This window comes from Mobula hypostoma, chromosome 18, assembly GCF_963921235.1.
Source record: "Mobula hypostoma chromosome 18, sMobHyp1.1, whole genome shotgun sequence".
In the NCBI taxonomy this organism is placed as follows: Eukaryota; Metazoa; Chordata; class Chondrichthyes; order Myliobatiformes; family Myliobatidae; genus Mobula; species Mobula hypostoma.
This window is the reverse complement of record NC_086114.1, coordinates 48,768,821-48,787,477: the sequence shown is the minus strand read 5'-3', so window position 1 is coordinate 48,787,477 and position 18,657 is coordinate 48,768,821. Positions and strand designations below refer to the sequence as shown.

The 18,657-nt window shown below is 40.8% G+C and overlaps 1 protein-coding gene across 4 annotated transcripts in view; it reads left to right on the top strand.

Moving 5' to 3' along the window:
- The window catches only part of cd276 (CD276 molecule), a 461,861-nt gene that overhangs the window by 410,397 nt on the left and 32,807 nt on the right, over positions 1 to 18,657 (top strand). For 3 of the 4 annotated variants that reach the window (XM_063070222.1, XM_063070220.1, XM_063070221.1), the window contains one exon: positions 1,295 to 1,327. In XM_063070222.1, coding sequence (XP_062926292.1) covers positions 1,295 to 1,327 — 33 coding nt within the window. Of the gene's footprint in view, positions 1 to 1,294; positions 1,328 to 8,334; positions 8,659 to 18,657 lie in introns of those variants that run through there. The other variant, XM_063070223.1, reaches the window with a different exon arrangement.

Below are 18,657 nucleotides of genomic sequence, written 5' to 3'. Positions count from 1 at the left end.
AAGCATGCTGATATACTGCATGGGTGACAAAGCAGATGACATCATTAAATGGATTAGGATTGACAGGTTTTCAGAAAAAAGGAGTACAAACCAGTGCAGGGAAAATTCAGAAGAATATTGCACAGGAAAGCAAAATATGATATAGGAGAAGGTAAAGTTCAACCCCAGAAAACAGGATCCAGATGAAAGTGTAAATGACGTCATCACCGCATTGTACGCCCTGTCAGACAACTGTGTATATGGAAATCTGAGAGATGAGTTCATTAGAGACAGTATCGTTGTCAGGCTTCTAGACACCAAATTGTCAGAGAGACTTCAGTTACAGGAAAATCTCACACTAGAGAAAGCTATTACTGTTGTCAGACAAAGCGAAAAGATGGAGAGCATTCTGTGTCACTGCTCAGGAATGCTGAAGCTGTTTGGGTTTCAAACCAATTCACCAAAGGAATAATAGTCTGGCCGCATGCACCATGATCATTTCTGATCAGAATATCACAAGGTGAAATAACAGCTATTAAAGAAAGATGGTTATAAATTTGGCAATTCATTTTTATGTTTATGTAAGGAGCATAAGTTACGCACTATGGGTAAAATGAACTGAATTGCTCAATTTCAATGACTAGAATTTCAATGCAGCATTATAGACAAGAAGTACACACTAGTTTTATTCTTTTTCAAGAAAGGGAGATGTAGTGGTAGTTAATAGCTTTATTCCTCCATCACTCAGTTGGCCGCTCCCACATGGGAGGAGTTCACATACTGTACAAGCAGCATTATCAGTAAAATCCTGCTGATTATCCTGCATGCTGGCATTCAGGTGTGCTATCCACTCTCCCTCAATAACAGACACAACAGTGTGTGAACATATAAAAACTTGGTGCAGTTGGGTAGAACTTATGCTGAAAACTTCACATGGGTCGGCTCTAGCCTAGTCAGCCCAACTCAGTAAATTATTCAGGCCAGATGTACTGCTCAGCATTACTAGGCTTCTCCCTTCATCAGGAAAAAACTATTTGAATGCAATGTATTGAATACAGAACAGTACAGCACAGGAACAGACCCTTTCACCAATGATGCTTGCACTGAACCTTGCCCAGGCCTGCACCCTGGAAAATGAAGACTTTCCAGGCGCAGATCCATGGTCTCGCAAGACTAACGGATGCCCTTATTTACCCCATCTATGCCTCTCTTAATTTTAGTAAGTCCTCTTTCTGATTTTTTTTTGGAAATGCTTCCAAGTAAAACATCAAATTCAACTCTTCAGTAACCATGACCTTTTTTTTAATTTTTACAGCAATGAAGCCCTTGGAAAGTACTGAAGACAAAGGTGAGCGTTCCTCTTCTCACTCTGGAAACTTATTTATTCAATATAGTTCCTACAGCCTGAGTTTATTTTGAACTCTGTCTAGATGTTGCTTCAGCAACACATGAAGCACCCGGCAGGTTAGGCAACATGTATGAAGGGAAATGGACTCAAGTCTCTTCATCAAACTTTAGTCCAGCTGAAGGATCTTGATCTGAATCACTGACTGCCATTTCCCTTCAAAGTTGCTGCCTCCAGTACTTTGTATATTGCTCCAGATTTCCAGCTTCAGCAGTCTCTTTTGCATCTAGAAGTTACTTGGGTAAGGCAGTGAACTGTGTTCTCATAAGTATCATAGCTTAGTGACTGCAAGTTTGGGAGCCACCTTTCAGGGTCCCTCTGCCAATCCTTCGCATCAAGTTCAGTGTGTAGGTTGTCATACTATTGTTTTAGCTCAAGCGTCACAATCTCGAATCCAGATGCCCTCCAAGAGCTTGGGATCAATTTAAAGTTCAAGGTACATTTATTACCAAATTATGCATAAATTATACAATATTGAGGTTTGTCTACTTATAACTAGCTCCAAAACAAGAAGCCCGCAAGAATCTAATTTTAAAAAGACCAGTACACAATGTACAGCGAAAGAGAGAGAGAAAACACAACTTGTGCAAACAATGAAAGCAAGCAACAGCATTCAGAATGAAATTGAGCCCATTGACCTGAAGCCCAGAGCAGCCGGAGTTGACCAGCCTCAGTTCATCACACGGCAGGGCAAATTGCCCTGTAGCTCGCAGATACAAAACCTGGTGCAGCCGGAGCAGTGTCACAGCTTCAGCGCTGTGGAGAGAGGAATAACCATTGTGAAAGGGCAAATAGAATTGGCTTGACCTTCATCTCCAGTCCAGTCACCCTGCTTTTTCAGTCAATCTGGGTCATCTCCCGCAACAGGACTCAGGCCCTACCACAGCAATATGCTCTGGGCCTAGACCCCACCGCCCAGCCTGTGGCCACCACTATATTCTGACCCTTACTTGCCCTTTCCAAATTGGCACTTAGGTTGACCCAACCCTGCTCCTGGTTCAGCGGGCAGGCTCTGAAACTCCTCCACTCCAATTCCTCTCCAATTCACTCCACCTCTGATTCCAACTTTATCTCGAACATGCCTCGAATTCACTCCAACCACTTCCCCTCCTTTGTCCATTGCCAATTCTTCCCAATCTGCAACAATGGGTTCAAGGGATGGAGCACAGTAGCCAGATTTGGCAGAAACCTGTTACAGTAATTGACAATTCGTAAAAAGAATTGCAACTGTGAAACATCCTTTGGCCTTGGGACATCTACCACTGCTTGAACTTTCTCAGCACACTTGTGTAATCCTTGTGCATAAATGGTGTGACTACAGGAAGTGATCTTGGTTTAAAGAATTCACGCTTATTGTGTCACGCTGTGAGCCCATAATCTTCTCATCTAATTAACACTGTTTTGAGATTTTGGAGATGTTCCTTGTCATCCTTACCAGTAACTATGATGTAATCTAAGTAACACTGAGTGCCTGGGCAGCTCGCAGCAACTGGCCCATAAATTTCTGCCAGAGTGTAGGTGCAGATGCAACTACAAAAGTAAGCCTATTATAGCAATAAAGCTCTTTGTGAGTGTTTATTGTGAGAAACACTTTGGACTTTTCTTCCCTCTTCATTCAGCTAAAAAAAAGTGTTGGGAAAAACCTTGTTTAGAGCTTAAATATAATCAGTTAAGTTGAATGTGGTGCAGACTAACAATGTATTATCCATACTTCTAGAGATGAGTGAGATCCCATAATATTAATAAAATCAAAAGTCTGGTATATTTTCATTCCTATGAATGGGAGAGCTAATGTCCTTTCTCTTTCTCTCCAGTATTAGTAGTAGTGATTTCTTATCAGTCTTGTGTGTTTTTGTTTCATTGTAAAACTATGGAAGTGTGATTACCATAATACCTGATTTTTGTGCGATTTCCCACATACAAACAACATAGACTTAAGGACGTTTGCAAAAACAGATCACTATCCTGCGGTGGCCTGTAAGTTCTGTGTAATTCTCTAGAAATTAGTCATCATTGGTTTAGACGTGTCAAACACTCTCAGACCAAATTCCCAGTGTTGTTGTAATCAATCCAATCACTGCACACCTGGAACTGACACACATGGGCAATGACACATCTATTCCCTGCCCTCATTTACCTTTGGGAACATGATAGAGGGCTTCCAGCATAGACTTGCTGCTTTAATTTAACACTGGGCTCTAAGTTTATCAAAATAAACCTCCAGGATTTGACAGAGAAGAGATTCATTGCTAGAATTCCGTAAACATCTTGGCTTCTCATGATATGCTGAAAACTGGAGGGCAGTGCCTCTTGCATCTCATTGTTTGCACTCCATTGGAATTGTCTGATAATTCAATTATTTTAAGTGCCCATCTCCTTCTTTCCAGTGTTATTTTCATTCATTAGCTCAAATCTGTGGACAATTGCATGCATTTTAAGCTCAGTTAATGACTGACTCACTCAAATTCCCTGCAGTCCCTCAAACCATCATTAGAATCACAGAAATTTTGTGAAACAGAAGGAGACAATTAGGCCTACTGTTTCTGTATTGACCGAATCAACTGTGACCCAACTCTCTGTTCACAGTTATTGTTTTATACATTCAGTAGCCACTTCATTTGCTATACTTGCACAGCTGCTCATTAATGCAATTATCTAATCAGCCTATCATGTGGCAGCAAGTCAATACATAAATGCATGCTGACATGATCAAGAAGTTCGGTTATTGTTCAGAATGGGAAATTCTGATTTAAGTGATTTTGACTGTGGAATGATTTTTGGTGCCAGATGGGGTGGTTTGAGTATCTCAGAAACTGCTGATTTCCTGGGATTTCCACACCAACAGTCTCCGGAGTTTACAGAGAATGGTGTAAAGAAAAAAAAAAAATCCAATGAGCAGCAGTTTTGTGGGCAAAAACACTTTGTTAATGAGAAAGGTCAGAGGAGAATGGGCAGACTGGTTCAAGCTGACAGGAAGGTGATAACAACTCAAATAACCAGATGTTACGACAGTAATGTACAGGAGAGCATCTCTGAGCACACAACACATCAAACCTTAAAATGGATGGGCTACTGCAGCAGAAAATCACAAACATATGCTTACCAGCCACTCTATTAGGTTCCTCCTGGATCTAATAAAGTGACCACTGAGTGTATTTTGCTTCCCTAAGCAAACAACACAATGCTAGAGAAGGAAAAGCACAGTTGATGTTTTGGGTGAAACCCTTTATCTGGATGGGTCCAAGTAAGTTTCCTAAACTTGATAACAGGAAATTCATCTGTGGGAGTTCTTAGTGTCCTAGAGGCTACATTAGCAAAGTAGCAACAAACCAATAACATGCCTTTAAAAATTCCACAGGGCTTCATGTTCCTATCAAACGAAGACTGGTGCTGGCCTGCAAGGTATTGAAAGCGGTGAGAAAAGGCAAGAACAAAGTGATAGGAGGTGTAAGTGTAGGGCAGTGCGGATGTTCAGGAAATGTAAGACCTTGGCAGCTGAATGCATGATAGCAAATGGAAATTGACTAATTGGTAAGTTGGTTTATTTTGTCATGTGCTGAGGTACAGTGAGGTGCATTAAACTGCAGCTGCTAAGTTAATGAATCTCACGGCACATGCTGGTGATAATAAACCTGATTCTGATTCTGAAAACTGATCCTGCATACTGTGCATACAGATCAATTCATTACAACAGTGCATTGAAGTAGCACAAGGGGAAACAATAACAGAATGCAAAATGCAGAGATACAGTTACAGAGAAAGTGCAGTGTAGGCAGACATGAGGGTACAAGATCATAATGAGGTATATTATGAGGTCAAGAATCGAATAGTGGATTGATAACAAGGAAACACAAGAGACTGCAGATACTGGAAATCATATTCTACAGACAATTCACCTGGGTACATTTTTACTTTTTTTCCTTTTTCATGATTTTTTTTAATATATTATATTTGTATCCTGTATGATTGGGAGGTTTAATACCCATGTGTCAACTGGGTTTATATTTAACTATGTTAATTATAACAATGTAATCCCAATAATTTTGTATCACTACTATGGTATGTTTATCATTATGAAACCAATAAAAAGATTGAAAAAGAAAGACAATTTACCCACTGGCTTCCTCCCTACCCCCAGATCTCTTCTTGCCCCCACTTCACTCTAACTAGTTCTAGTTACTTCTGCCATTCACCTTTCCCCTAATGTTGCCAGTCAGAAGACAGAAAAGCCTGAAGGTACATACAGTATTGTGCAAACCTATATCATATATATATAATTAGAGCTAGGGTGCCGAAGACTTTTGCATGGTACTGTAGTAATATTATGTATTGCATTGTACTGCTGCCACAAAAAAAAACATTTCATGATACATGGAGTGATGATAAACCTGATTCTGATAAGAGTTTCTATTGTGGACAGAGAGTGGGAAGGAGGCCGAGAGAGGGCAATCATGGGTAGGAAAAAGGGAAGCGAGAGGGGAGTGAGCAGGAAGCACCAAAGATACCTTATGTAATGATCCATAAACCCATTGTTTGGTTTGAACCAAGCTTCAAATGACCCTGTCTGGAGTCTCAGAGCTGAGTATGTCTGCAACCATACCCTGCCCCCAGCATCCCTTCTCTGCCACCTGTCCCACACCCCTTGTGCAGCACTCCGCCCTCACAATTCCCAATTTTTTTTTGCTCCTGCCAGATTTACAAACTTGCTTTTTGCTCCACGTTGACAAATACAGTACTGTGCAAAAGTCTTAGTCACCTTTGCTATATGTGCCTAAGACTTTTGCACAGTATTGTACCACCAGGCTGAATACAGCTTCTATCTCACTATTACCAGAGGCTTGAACAGAGCTCCTTGCATTAAAATGGACTCCTGTCCTCACAATCTATCTCATTATGATCTGCACTGAACTGTTTTGGTGGCCTTTACACTTTCCAATCTGTGCCTTGTAAGGCATGAAAATGCCCGACGCAGGCCTCTCATGGTCTGAGTCGACATTCCCCTTTACACTTCATTCTATATTGTTATTGTTTTACTGTATTCTATCTCAATACACTGTGTAGTGACTTGACTTGTATAAACAGTATAGAAGTCAAGCTTTTCAGTGTATCTTGGTACATATGACAATAATAAACCAATATTTAAGCCAGTACTTATCAGGTCCTTCTCACATCCTGCTCATCAGCTGTCACCCTTTACCAGTCCACCAATCACCTCTCACCACTCCAGGATTTTGTAAACCTATCAGTTCTCTCCTCACTTGCCGGTGCTCCAGAGGAAACAACCCACCCACTTCTTATAGCTCATACCCTCCAATCCAGATAATACCTAGGTAAACAACTTCAGCACTTTTTCCAAAGACATCACATCCTTCCTGTACTGAAGTGACAAGAAATGCACACAGTACTCCAGGTGCAGACAGACCGAAGTTTTGTACAGCTGCAACATGATATAGAGGCACACATACAAAATGCTGGAAGAACTCTGCGGGTCAGGCAGCATCTCGGGAAGGGAATGAAGAGTCAACATTTCAGACCAAGACTCTTCATCCGGACTGGAAAGGAAGGGGGAAGAAACCAGAATAAGAACGTGGGGAGAGGGGAGTGAATACAAGCTGGAAGGCCATAGCTGAAAATGGGGGATGTAGTGAGAATCTGAGAGGTGATAGGTAGAAAAGGTAAAGAACTGAAGAAGAAGGAATCTGATAGGAGAGGGAAGTAGACCATGTTAAAAAGGGAAGGTGGAGAGGCAACAAAGGGAGGGATAGGCAAGTGAGGAAAAGAGAAGAGGTACGAGGGGAACCAAAGTGGGGAGCAGAAGAAGAGAAAAGGGGGAGGAGTGAAAATTACCTGAAGTTAGAGAAATTGATGTTCATCCCATCAAGTCGGAGGTTACCCAGACAGGATCTGAGGTGTTGCTCCTCCAACCTGAGAGTGGCCTCATCATGGCAGTAGAGGAGGCTGTGAACCAACCTGTTGGAATGGGGATGGGGATTAGAATTAAAATGGTTGGCCTCTGCAAAATCCTGCTTGTTGCAGATGGAGCAAAATTGCTCGACAAGGCAGTTCCCCAATCTACGTTGGGTCTCCTCGATGTAGAGGAGGCTTCACAGAGAGAAGGTCCTCGACATAGCCATTTCCCCCATCAATCTCGGGCCTCTCCAATGTAGAGGGGGCTGCCTCTACCTGTGTTTATGATGGAGAGATAATTTGAATTAATAGCAGAAAATGCTGTACATGTGCAGTAGGCTTGGCCACGTCTATGCTTTGAAAAACAGTTAACTTTTCAGATCAGTGACCTGCCATCAGAACTGAAACCTTGGCTCAATTTATCTTTCTCCAGATGCTTCCTGGTCTAATGAGCACTTTCCTTTTCTGCTCCAGATTACCATTATCCATGCTACTTTGGTTTTGTGTTACGAACAACTTGATAAATGTATCTGTTCAACATAAAACATCTATACACTAGGGAAATCCACAGTTGTACGATTTTGATTCAAAAACATTATTTTAGTGGGGATGAGAGGGATGAGTAAATAGGCCATTACTATGCCTGAGGGATTCATTATCATCTCTCACTTCAGGCATGTTGGCTTGGTCAACTGCAGCAGTGAGACTATAATAGTATCCAAAATAACTGTGTTGTTATAGAGTCCCAGTTGGTAAGGAGTGCACGTTAGTGGAACAGTGCTGTGTATGTTTTCATTGACTATGCCATCTTGTTGCAGACTGCTGCTGATTGACGAGCCAGTGGGTTTGTGTAACATTTGTAATGATAGTCTTGCAATAACACATTTTTAATAATGGTTCCATCGAATACCAATTTTATCAACATTCCAGAAGCATTGATTCACTCCTCATTCTGTATTCTTGCCAATTAATGGTCAGTATCAGTACTTTTCCATTATGGAGTTGGTTTATAAAAGTAATTAAGGTTCTGCCTGTGCCCACAGAGTCAAGGGAATAAACTACCTGTTGGTGTGATGGATCGTCATTGCTCACCTTTCCATGCCATTCTCACGAGTAATGGATCTTCCTCACCTCTGAAAGAATTGCTCGAATTTTCTGCAATGCCAAATCTTGTTATATTGTGTAATTCTATGCAACAGTTGTAATCTCACAGACTGAAACAGGAGAGAAAAGTTAATGCAATCCTCTTACTCATTTTATGTATTTATATCTGTCTCTCTCACTCTCCCTCCCCTCCCTCTCCCTCTCATCTCACCCTCATCTCCAGATGTTTCCATCTCTTTTGCAATCTAATCCCCCTTTCTATACATTAATTTCACTCTTTCTCTCTTTCCCATCCACATATAAATGATTTTATTTTCATTCATATATAAATATATTTACTTTTCTTCCTATCTTACTTTCCAACATATTTTCTTTCACTTTTGCTCCTTTTCTATCACAACCTTTGCTCTGTCTCTCCTGCTGTCAACTCAGTTGACCTCTTTCTCAGCCTTTCTCCGCCTCTGTCTCCTTCTTCTCTTACTTCCTCTGTCTCTGTATCCTTACTCTTTCATTCTTTTTTGTATCTTCTCTCCCCTTTCCTCACTTTTTCCTTTGTTTCCCTCCCTGCTTCTCTCTTTCAATCTCTTTTTACCTCTCTCATTCCCCCCCCTCTCTCTGCAGCTGTCCGATTTGTTTCTCCCTGTAATTTTCTCTTTTCTGTCTATTTACATACTCACCCATATCCATCTGCCTGTATTTGTATGATATGTATGGCAGACCACAACAGGGTGACATGGTGGCACAATCACAAGATCACAAGACAAAGGAGCAGAAGTAGGCCATTCGGCCCATCGAGTCTACTCCACCACTCCACCATGAGCTAAACTATTCTCCCATCTAGTTCCAATTTCCGGCTTTTTCCCCATATTCCTTGATACTCTGACTAGTTATATACCTATCAATCTCCTCCTTAAACACCCTCAATGATCGGTATGTGGCAACGAATTCCATAAATCCATGACCCTCTGGCTAAAAAAATTTCTCCTCATCTCTGTTTTAAATGGGTACCCTCTAATTCTAAGATGGTGGTCTCTTATCCTGGACTCACCCACTAAGGGAAACAGCTTTTCCACATCTACTCTGTCCAACCCTTTCAACATTCAAAATGTTTCTATGAGATCCCCTCTCATTCTTCACAACAGTTAGCGGAATGTCATCACAGCACCAACAGCCTAGCCTCAATTCCACGGCTGTCTGTAAGCAGTTTGTGCGTTCTCCCTGTAACTGTGCGGGTTTCTTTCGGGTGCACCTGTTTCACTCCACGTCCCAGACATATCGGTTGGTAGCTTAATTAGTCACAATATGTGCCATTGGGTGGTGCAAGCCCATGGGGCCAGAAGAGCCTTTTACTGTGCTGTATCCCTAAATAAAGATAAAAAAAAATAAAGTGGCCCTTTGTTATACACCATACAAATGGCTGATAGCCAGTGTTGTGCACCCCATATTGAGGAATGTGTATTTGCTTTTGACAAGTTCAAGTTGTTGAATATGCTCTAAAAATCCACCCCAGCCTTAAGTAGCTTGTGTTATTGCCCAGTGACAGGTTTGCATAACTCAAAGGCGATTCTGGAATGAGTAAACTAGAAAGAGAACAGAAAGTAAGTAAAAGCAGTAAATGAAACAAATAATCTGCAAATACAACGTTAGGGACTAAAATGACAAATTAAGTGCACTGTATCTGAATGCTCACAGCTCATAACAAGTTAAATAGTTTTATGATGTGATCAAATGGCCACCACTGAAATGTGACTAGTGTGAATAAAGTTTGAGTTTGCTGTCATATGCACAAGCAAGTGCATGCACAGATGTAATGAAAAACATACTTGCAGTAACATCATAGGCCACATAGCTTCAAACTGTAAAAGCAGCATTTAAAGGTTCATTTTAGTGTCAAAGTATGCATGTACAATACAACTCTGATTATTCGTGTTCTTCAGATAGCCATAAGATGCAGAAAAACCATGGGAATTTGTTGAATGTAAAGACATCCACCCCACTCCCCGCATGAAAATGAAAAAGAAACAAAAACTAGCAAACCCTAAACCCCCCCCCCCAACTTCTGTCACACAAAATCTAAGATATCTTCCACAAGGAAAATGGCAACCTCCCAACCCCTCGCTTAAACAAAACCTAAGATTGCAGCTAGGCAGCTAAAACATCTAAAACCCCAAACCTCAAAAAACAACAGCAGCAATGGCATCAAACTCCCCAACCCCTCTCTCACACACCAAAAACTAACAGATCGCCCATTTATATCAGGAACATAAATCAAATATGAATTACAAACAATTGTTCCAGGAACCAAACACAGGGAGAATGAAAATAAAATGATGTCCATTTCAGTGCAAAGTGACCAAAACTGGGAATGTAGTGGTAGTGTCACGGTTAATGTAACACTGTTACAGCACCAGCGGCCTGTGTTCAATTCTGCCACTCTCTGTATAAAGTTTGTACGTTCTCACCATGATTCTGCTCCGTCGGTTTCCTCCTGGTGCTCCAGTTTCCTCCCACATTCCGAAGGTGTACAATTTAGCAGGATAATTGGACGCGCTGGTGTAATTGGGCGGCACAGACCTACTGGGCCAGAGGAGCCTCTTACCGTGCCGTATCTCTAAATAAATAAGTATTTTAGGATATTCCATATTTAGGAAGGTTAGGAGATAAGGATATGCGGTTGGTGCAGCACTATTAGCAAGGAAAAAGTGCTTTGCATAGAAGGATATATTGTGGGTAGAACTAGAGTATTTGGGTTCAGCTTACAAATAGCAAAGGGAAGAAAAAATGTTGGGAGTTATTTATAGGTACCAAATAATGGTTGTAAATTTGGCAGCAATCAAGAAATTAGATGTGAATGTAACAGGCAATAGTAACCCACATACAGACTGGACAAATTAAATTAATACGGAAAAAGATGAATTTGTGGAATGCAAATGAGGGACATTTCAGATCACACAGAGGAATCAACTAGGGAAAAGGTTATTTTCTATCTCATTTGGGTGCAAAAAGAAGGGATGATTGATGATCTTATTCAAGGGGCCTTTGGGGAAGTGCAGCCCTAATGGGATAGGATTTTATACTGATTTTGAAAGAGATAGCTCAAGCTGAAACTGGGGTCTTAAATCTAAACTAAGGAAACTATAAATGTAAAAGAGGAAAGCTGGCTCATCTGCAGAAAGCAATGGTGGTGCACAGACAGGTAGTTAGCCGTTAAACAGACTATGCATATGTTGCAAAAGAAGTGTATTATTTTAAGCCATAAACACCCCAAATTAAAAGTGATTCACTCATGGCTGATACTGGAACGTAAAGCTAGTATTAAATCAAAGGAAAAGCTGCTAGAGGTAGCAAAAGCTCTGTGAATTGGGAGTACTTTGCAACTCACAAAGTAAAACCAGGAAAATGACAAAGAAAGGTCAGAGAAAAACATGAAAGTAAACAATAAGGGCATTTTTTGGTTATGTAAAAAAGGAAGAGACTAACAAGGGTCAGAGAGCGGTGGGTGAATGGAATGTGTTGCCAGATGTGGTAGTGGAAGCAAATAAGAAAAAAGCATTTAAGAAGCTCTTGGAGAGACACATGAATGGAAAGAGCATTCTGCTTGAGGCTCTTAAATATGGTAAACATATATATGATATTATATGCATGTAATGCCTATAAGGAGTTACCACAAAATTGCTTTTATAAATATTGATCAGTTGTATAATCTTTGCTATTAGTTATTAAGAACCCTTTGAATAAGAATGAAGTAAATGCGAGGTTGTATGTTCCTTCCCTATTCTGTTTCTGACCATGGTGGCCATACTTTGAAAATTAGTTAATTGACTGCCAAGTGCTTTGGGAAGTCCAGAGACAGGTGAAGATGCTGTACATTCAGTGACCACTTTATTAGGTGCACCAACATCCTCTACCATTGTAGTTCATCCACTTCAAGGTTTGATGTGCGTTCATGTTGTAACACGTGGTTATTTGAGTTACGTGAACCAGTCTGCACATTCTTCTCTGACCTCTCTCATTAACAAAGTGTTTTCATCCACAGAACTGCTACTCACTGGATTTTTTTTTTTGGTTCTTCACTCCATCCTCTGTAAATTCTAGAAAATGTTGTGAGTAAAAATCCCAGGAGATCAGCAGCTTTTGAGGTACTCAAACCACCCCGTCTGGCACCAACAATCATGCTACAGTCAAAGTCACTTAGGTCACATTTCTTCACCATTCTGATGTTCGGTCTGAAAGACAACTGAACCTCATGACCATGTCTGCATGCTCCTATGCATTGACTTGCTGCCAAGTGATTGGCTGGTTAGATATTTACAAGCAGATACACAGGTATACACAATAAAGGGGACACTGAGTATATAAGTGTAACGTGGAGGAGCATTGCACTCAGGCATCTCATTGATGGAATGAAAATGTAGAACGTCTGAGTTGCCAAGTTAATGTTAGGGATATGTCACTGTAATGCAATGGTATCACGTTTAGCCAAAATGATCTGTAGGCTGCTCGGCATGTGTTCTTGCTAAACACTGCACAATTTTCTTCAATTTAGACCACTTAGGAAAAGATGAATGTATAGTTTTATTCTACCTTTCCAACCTTCAGAACGTCCAGAGTATTTTAAACAGCAAAGTAATAATGACCAGATAATTACTTTGTAATCGATGTTCCATTGGCAAAATTCAACAGTCATTTTGCTCACAGCAGAATTAGATGTTTCTTTTCATTGACTCTAGTAATCCATAATGCTATTAAACAGCAGACTGTCACTTCAACTAAAATACTGGACCAAAGACAAAGTTTAAGCTGCAATTTTGCCTTATCATATTTGGAAATTCTTTAACCTTCCAAATGATGAGTAGGGTGATATTGTGATCCAAGTTCAGAGCTCCCTGAAAGAGGCTGTACAGGTCTTTAGGGTGTTTAAGAAGGCATATGGCATTCTTGCCTTTATTAGTTGAGGCATTGAGATCAAAGCTCAGGAAGTTATGTTATAGCTTTATAAAACACTAGTTAAGTTGCATCTGGAATATTGCATATAGTTCTGGTCACTCCATTATAGGAAGGATGGCAAGACTTTGGAGAGGGTGCAGAAGAAGTTTACCAGGATGCTGGCGGGATTAGAGGGCATGAGCTATCATAAGAGGCTGGGCAAACTTGTATTGTTTGACCTGGAGGCTGATGGGAGGCATGACTGTGGTTTAGAAGGTTATGAGAGGAATAATGTACAGTATTATTTTCCAGAGTTGAAATGTCCTTTACTGGAGAGCATGCATTTAAGGTGAGGGAGGTCAAAGTTCAAAGGAGAGATGAGAGGTAAATTTTTTACCCAGAGATTGGTGGGTGCCTGGCAAAGAGACGTTTAGATAGGCACATGAATATAAGGGAAATAGAATGATATGAACACCCCATCAGCCCCCCCATCCAACAAATTATCCTCCACAACTTCCACCATCTCCAAAGGGATCCTACCATTAAATATATCTTTACATTCCTCCCCGCCCCCTTCCCCCTGTTTTCTGCAGGGATCGCACCCTCTGTGATACCCTTGTCCACTCATCCCTCCCCACTAACCTCCCTCCCGGCACTTAGAACGTAGAAATCTACAGCACGTTATAGGCCCTTTGGCCCACAATGTTGTGCCAAACATGTAAGCTACTCTAGAAACTGCCTAGAATTTCTCGAGCACATAGCCCTTTATTTTTCTAAGCTTCATGTACCTATCTAAGAGTCTCTTAAAAGACCCTATTGTATCCACTTCCACCACCGCCTCCAACAATGCATTCCATGCACCCACTACTCTCTGTGAGAAAACCTTACTCCTGACATCCCCTCTGTATCTATTCCCAAGCACCTTAAAACAATGCCCCCTCGTGCTAGCCGCTTCAGCCCTGGGAAAAAGCCTCTGGCTATCCACACGATCAATGCCTCTCATCATCTTACACACCTCTATCAGGTCACCTCTCATCCTCTGTCGCTCCAAGGAGAAAAGGCCAAGTTCATTCAACCTCTTCTCATAAGGTACACTCTCCAATCCAGGAATCATATTTGTAAATCTCCTCTGCACTCTCTTTATAGTATACACATCCTTCCTGTAGTGAGGTGACGAGAACTGAACACAATACTCCAAGTGGGGTATGACCAAGGTCTTATATAGCTGTAACATTACCTCATAGCTCTTGAACTCAATCCCATGGTTGATGAATGCCAACACACCATACGCCTTCTTAGCAACACTGTCAACCTGCACAGCAGCTTTGAGTGTCCTATGGACCCCAAGATCTCTCAGATTAGTTTAGTTAGCCATTTGATTACTAAATTAATTGTTTTGGCACAACATTTTGGGCTGAAGGGCTTGTTCCTATGCTGTACTGGTCTATGTTCTAAGCTATTAAGTTACTGATACAATTTAATTCTCTGATAGACCTGATATGTTCTGGATTGGCATTGAATGATATTTTAAGATGAACAATTGTAGAGTTGTTCAGCACAGAAGTAGGCCCTTCAGCCCATTATGTCTATGCCACCCCTTGTACCTAATTGCACTAAGCCCACTTTCTAGCTGTAGGTCCATAGCCTTCAATGTCTTCACAGTTCAAGGTATTTTCAGGGGTTGTGAACCTATGGCATGTATGCCCAAGATGACATGCAAAACTATTTAGTTGGCATGTGGCACCCCTCAATTCCTTAAACCCTATCTTTAATAAAAATTAATGATTATCTTTACTGCCAAAGGAAGCAGTGAATGATTTCTTTACAACCCGAGAGCTGAGAGATGTTTTCTGAGAAAACATTTCACGCTGGCTTAGCGCCAGCACGTGGCGTTGAATGGTATGATTTCAAATCCTCATAGATTTAGTGTATGTGTCAGTATTTGGGCATTAAATGGTTGGGCCAATTGGCATCAGCTTCGCTCTGATTATATTTTTTCTTTCTTTCTTTTCTTTATTAATCTTTTTATTGATTTAAAAGGAACATAGATACAAACAAGAGGAGAATTATCTCAAATATATATATATATATATATATATATATATATATATATATATATCAATAACAATCCAAACAGAGATTGAAATAAACATTATCAAAATCATACAACACACATCAAAGTTGCTGGTGAATGCAGCAGGCCAGGCAGCATCTCTAGGAAGAGGTGCAGTCGACGTTTCAGACCGAGACCCTTCGTCAGTAAATCAAATTAAATGAAAATATTGAATAAAAGGTCGCCATATTTGCTCAAATTTAAAGGATGTATCAAATGTCCGACTTCTTATTTTCTCTAAACTTAAACAGGACATAATGGAGGAGAGCCACTAAAACACAGTAGGTGGATCAGAATCCTTCCACTTCAGTAAAATGGCTCTCCTAGCCAATAAAGTTGTATACTTTTTCTTCATGAGTGAAGATTGGATAGTCAGTCATAATAACAATAAATACTATGCAGAGTTCAGCATCTGCAGGAATATTTATTTTTCAATTGTCTTTTTAAAAGATTAGTATTAATAATTTTTGAACAGGTTTTTAAATATGCTTTATTTATTTCAATCTGTTTCTGTTACACTTTTATTAAGTATACCCTAACGAAACCAAATTTCCCTCGGGATTAATAAAGTATATCTATCTATCTATTAATAGTAAAACAATAAGTATGCATAATAAGCAAAAGGATTCATTCTCTTTCCTTTAAAATGTCCATAATTATTGTTACTAATTTATTACTCAATGATAATCTCTGCTCAAGATTACCGTGGGACATGAGAGAATTTTTTAAAACTTTGCCAATTTGGGCACACGCTCTCATAAAGGTTTGCCACCCCTAATCCAGATACTTCATAAATGCCATGAGAGTATCTGCTTTCATCATCAGTTCAGGCAGTGCATTCCAAGCAATGTTTATTAAGATACTCCACCTCAGATCTCATCTAAACCTCCTACCTCTCGCCTTAAAACTATGCCCTCTTGCGATACCACCATCGTAAGAAAAATATACTATCGACCCAATAAGAGACCAGAGCTCTTTGCAGAGTTTATCGTTTACAGACGAAGAGGCCAATAAGATCTGTTGGCGCTCCTGCACACTCCGTATGTGAACCATGAGGAGCATGTCTTTAGAATAGGCTGAGAGGCAACCTCCATGTCCAGCTCATGCATATCCTTCACCACTCAGCCTCCTCCTCTCCAAAGAAAGCAGCCTATCCCATTTCTCCCTATAACCAAAAAGCACCAACATCTAGATGAATCTCAGCTCCTTCTCCAAAGCTATCACATCCTTTCAATATGACTGTTGTACACTTTGGCCAGTAGTATTTAGATTCGTTGGTGGCCTCTGTTAATAATGGAGAACATCAGGATCCAATTCAGTGAGTCAGTGAAAGTCAACGGAGAGGGCAATGGAGGTAATATTTAAAGATTAGCTTCAATTCAATTCAAGTTTAATTGTCAATTAATCATACATGAATACTCATGAATACAGTTGTCCCCTGCTTTTCAAATGCTCGCTTTACGAAACCTCACTGTTACGAAAGACCTACATTAGTACCCTGTTTTCGCTTTCAGAAGGTGTTTTCACTGTTAAGAAAAAAATCAGCGCGCGATAAAAGGCAGCGCGTGGCCCAAGCAGCCGCTCTCCCCCGGATTCAGAACGGCATTGCTTAAACACGTGCCTGTGAGCAGCCGTTTGCAAGATGAGTTCTAAGGTGTCGGGAAAGCCTAAAAGAGCTCGTAAGGGTGTTACACTTAGCGTAAAACTAGACATAATTAAGCGTTTCGATCGTGGTGAACGAAGTAAGGACAACGTGAGTTTGGCTTGTGGAAGCCGACAAAGATGATATTGAAGAGGTTTTGGCATCCCATGACCAAGAACTGATAGATGAAGAGCTGATGCAATTGGAAGAGGAAAGGATAACAATCGAAACCAAATTCAGTAGCGAAATGAATGTGAAGCAACTGCGTGAGATTTTCGCTGCAATGATAAAGTACGACTTTAATTTTGAAAGGGTACGTAGGTTTAGGGGATATTTGCAAGATGGTTTGAGTGTTTACAAAGAACTGTATGATAGAAAAATGCGCGAGGCTCAGCAGTCAAGCAAGCCTTCCCAGCCACAGCAGACGACGAAACGAACCTCGACCTTTGACATCGAGGCGGGCAGTCATAGGAGAAGATGAGCCGCCTACTCTAATAGAAACAGACGATGATGAGATGACACCCCAGTGTCCAACCACCCCAACCCCCGGGCCATGGGCAGATACCGATTCGTGGAGAATGCAGTGGTAGCCGGGAGTCACCCAGCACATCTTTAAGAAAAAAGCCGAAATAAACATGCTAATTAATTAGGTGCTGCCCGACACGTAAATGTCGTCCCAGATCAGAGGCGATGCAATCGGCAATCGGCACTGATCTGGGCCGACGATTACGTGTCAGGCAGCACCTAATTAATTAGCATGTTTATTTCGGCTTTTTTCTTAAAGATGTGCCGTGTGCCTTCCATCTACTGCTGCACGCTTCGTGGCAATGTATCGGTCGGCGGCCTGGAGGGTGGGGGCCACTGCACCACCCCAACCTGCAACGACTCAGTCTAACACACCATCATCAATGTGCTCTGCGCTGTTTTCCCAATTCCAGTAAGTGATACTACACTGTACATACATTATTTCTACTTTATATAGGCTGTGTATTTTTACGTGTTATTTGGTATGATTTGGCAGCTTCATAGCTTAAAGGTTACTGGAGAGCGCTTGCGCCGTGTTTTTGCCAACAGCGCTTACGTGAGATTTTCGCTATGGAGAACATTTCTGGCAATGATTGTGGAAAAGTATATCTACTTTATATAAGCTGTGTATTTATCATATCATTCCTGCTTTTATTATATGCTACTGTTATTTTAGGTTTTATGTGTTATTTGGCATGATTTGGTAGGTTATTTTTGGGTCTGCGAACGCTCACAAAATTTTCCCATATAAATAAATTGTAATTGCTTCTTCGCTTTACGACATTTCGGCTTACGAACCGTTTCATAGGAACGCTCTACCTTCGGATGGCAGGGGAAACCTGTATAACAGAACAAAGTGTAGGAAGGGTAGACCAAGCAGAGGAGAACAGACATGGCATTGGTTGAATTATTTCACATTTCAGTTCTATGTTGCTGTGAGGAAATCCTTTGTATGACAAAAACATCCTCTCTGGCAAGCACCAATCAAGAATGAACACAAACCAGTTAATCTGAAATTAGAAACCTAACGAAATGATGCTTCGGCTTACGAACCGT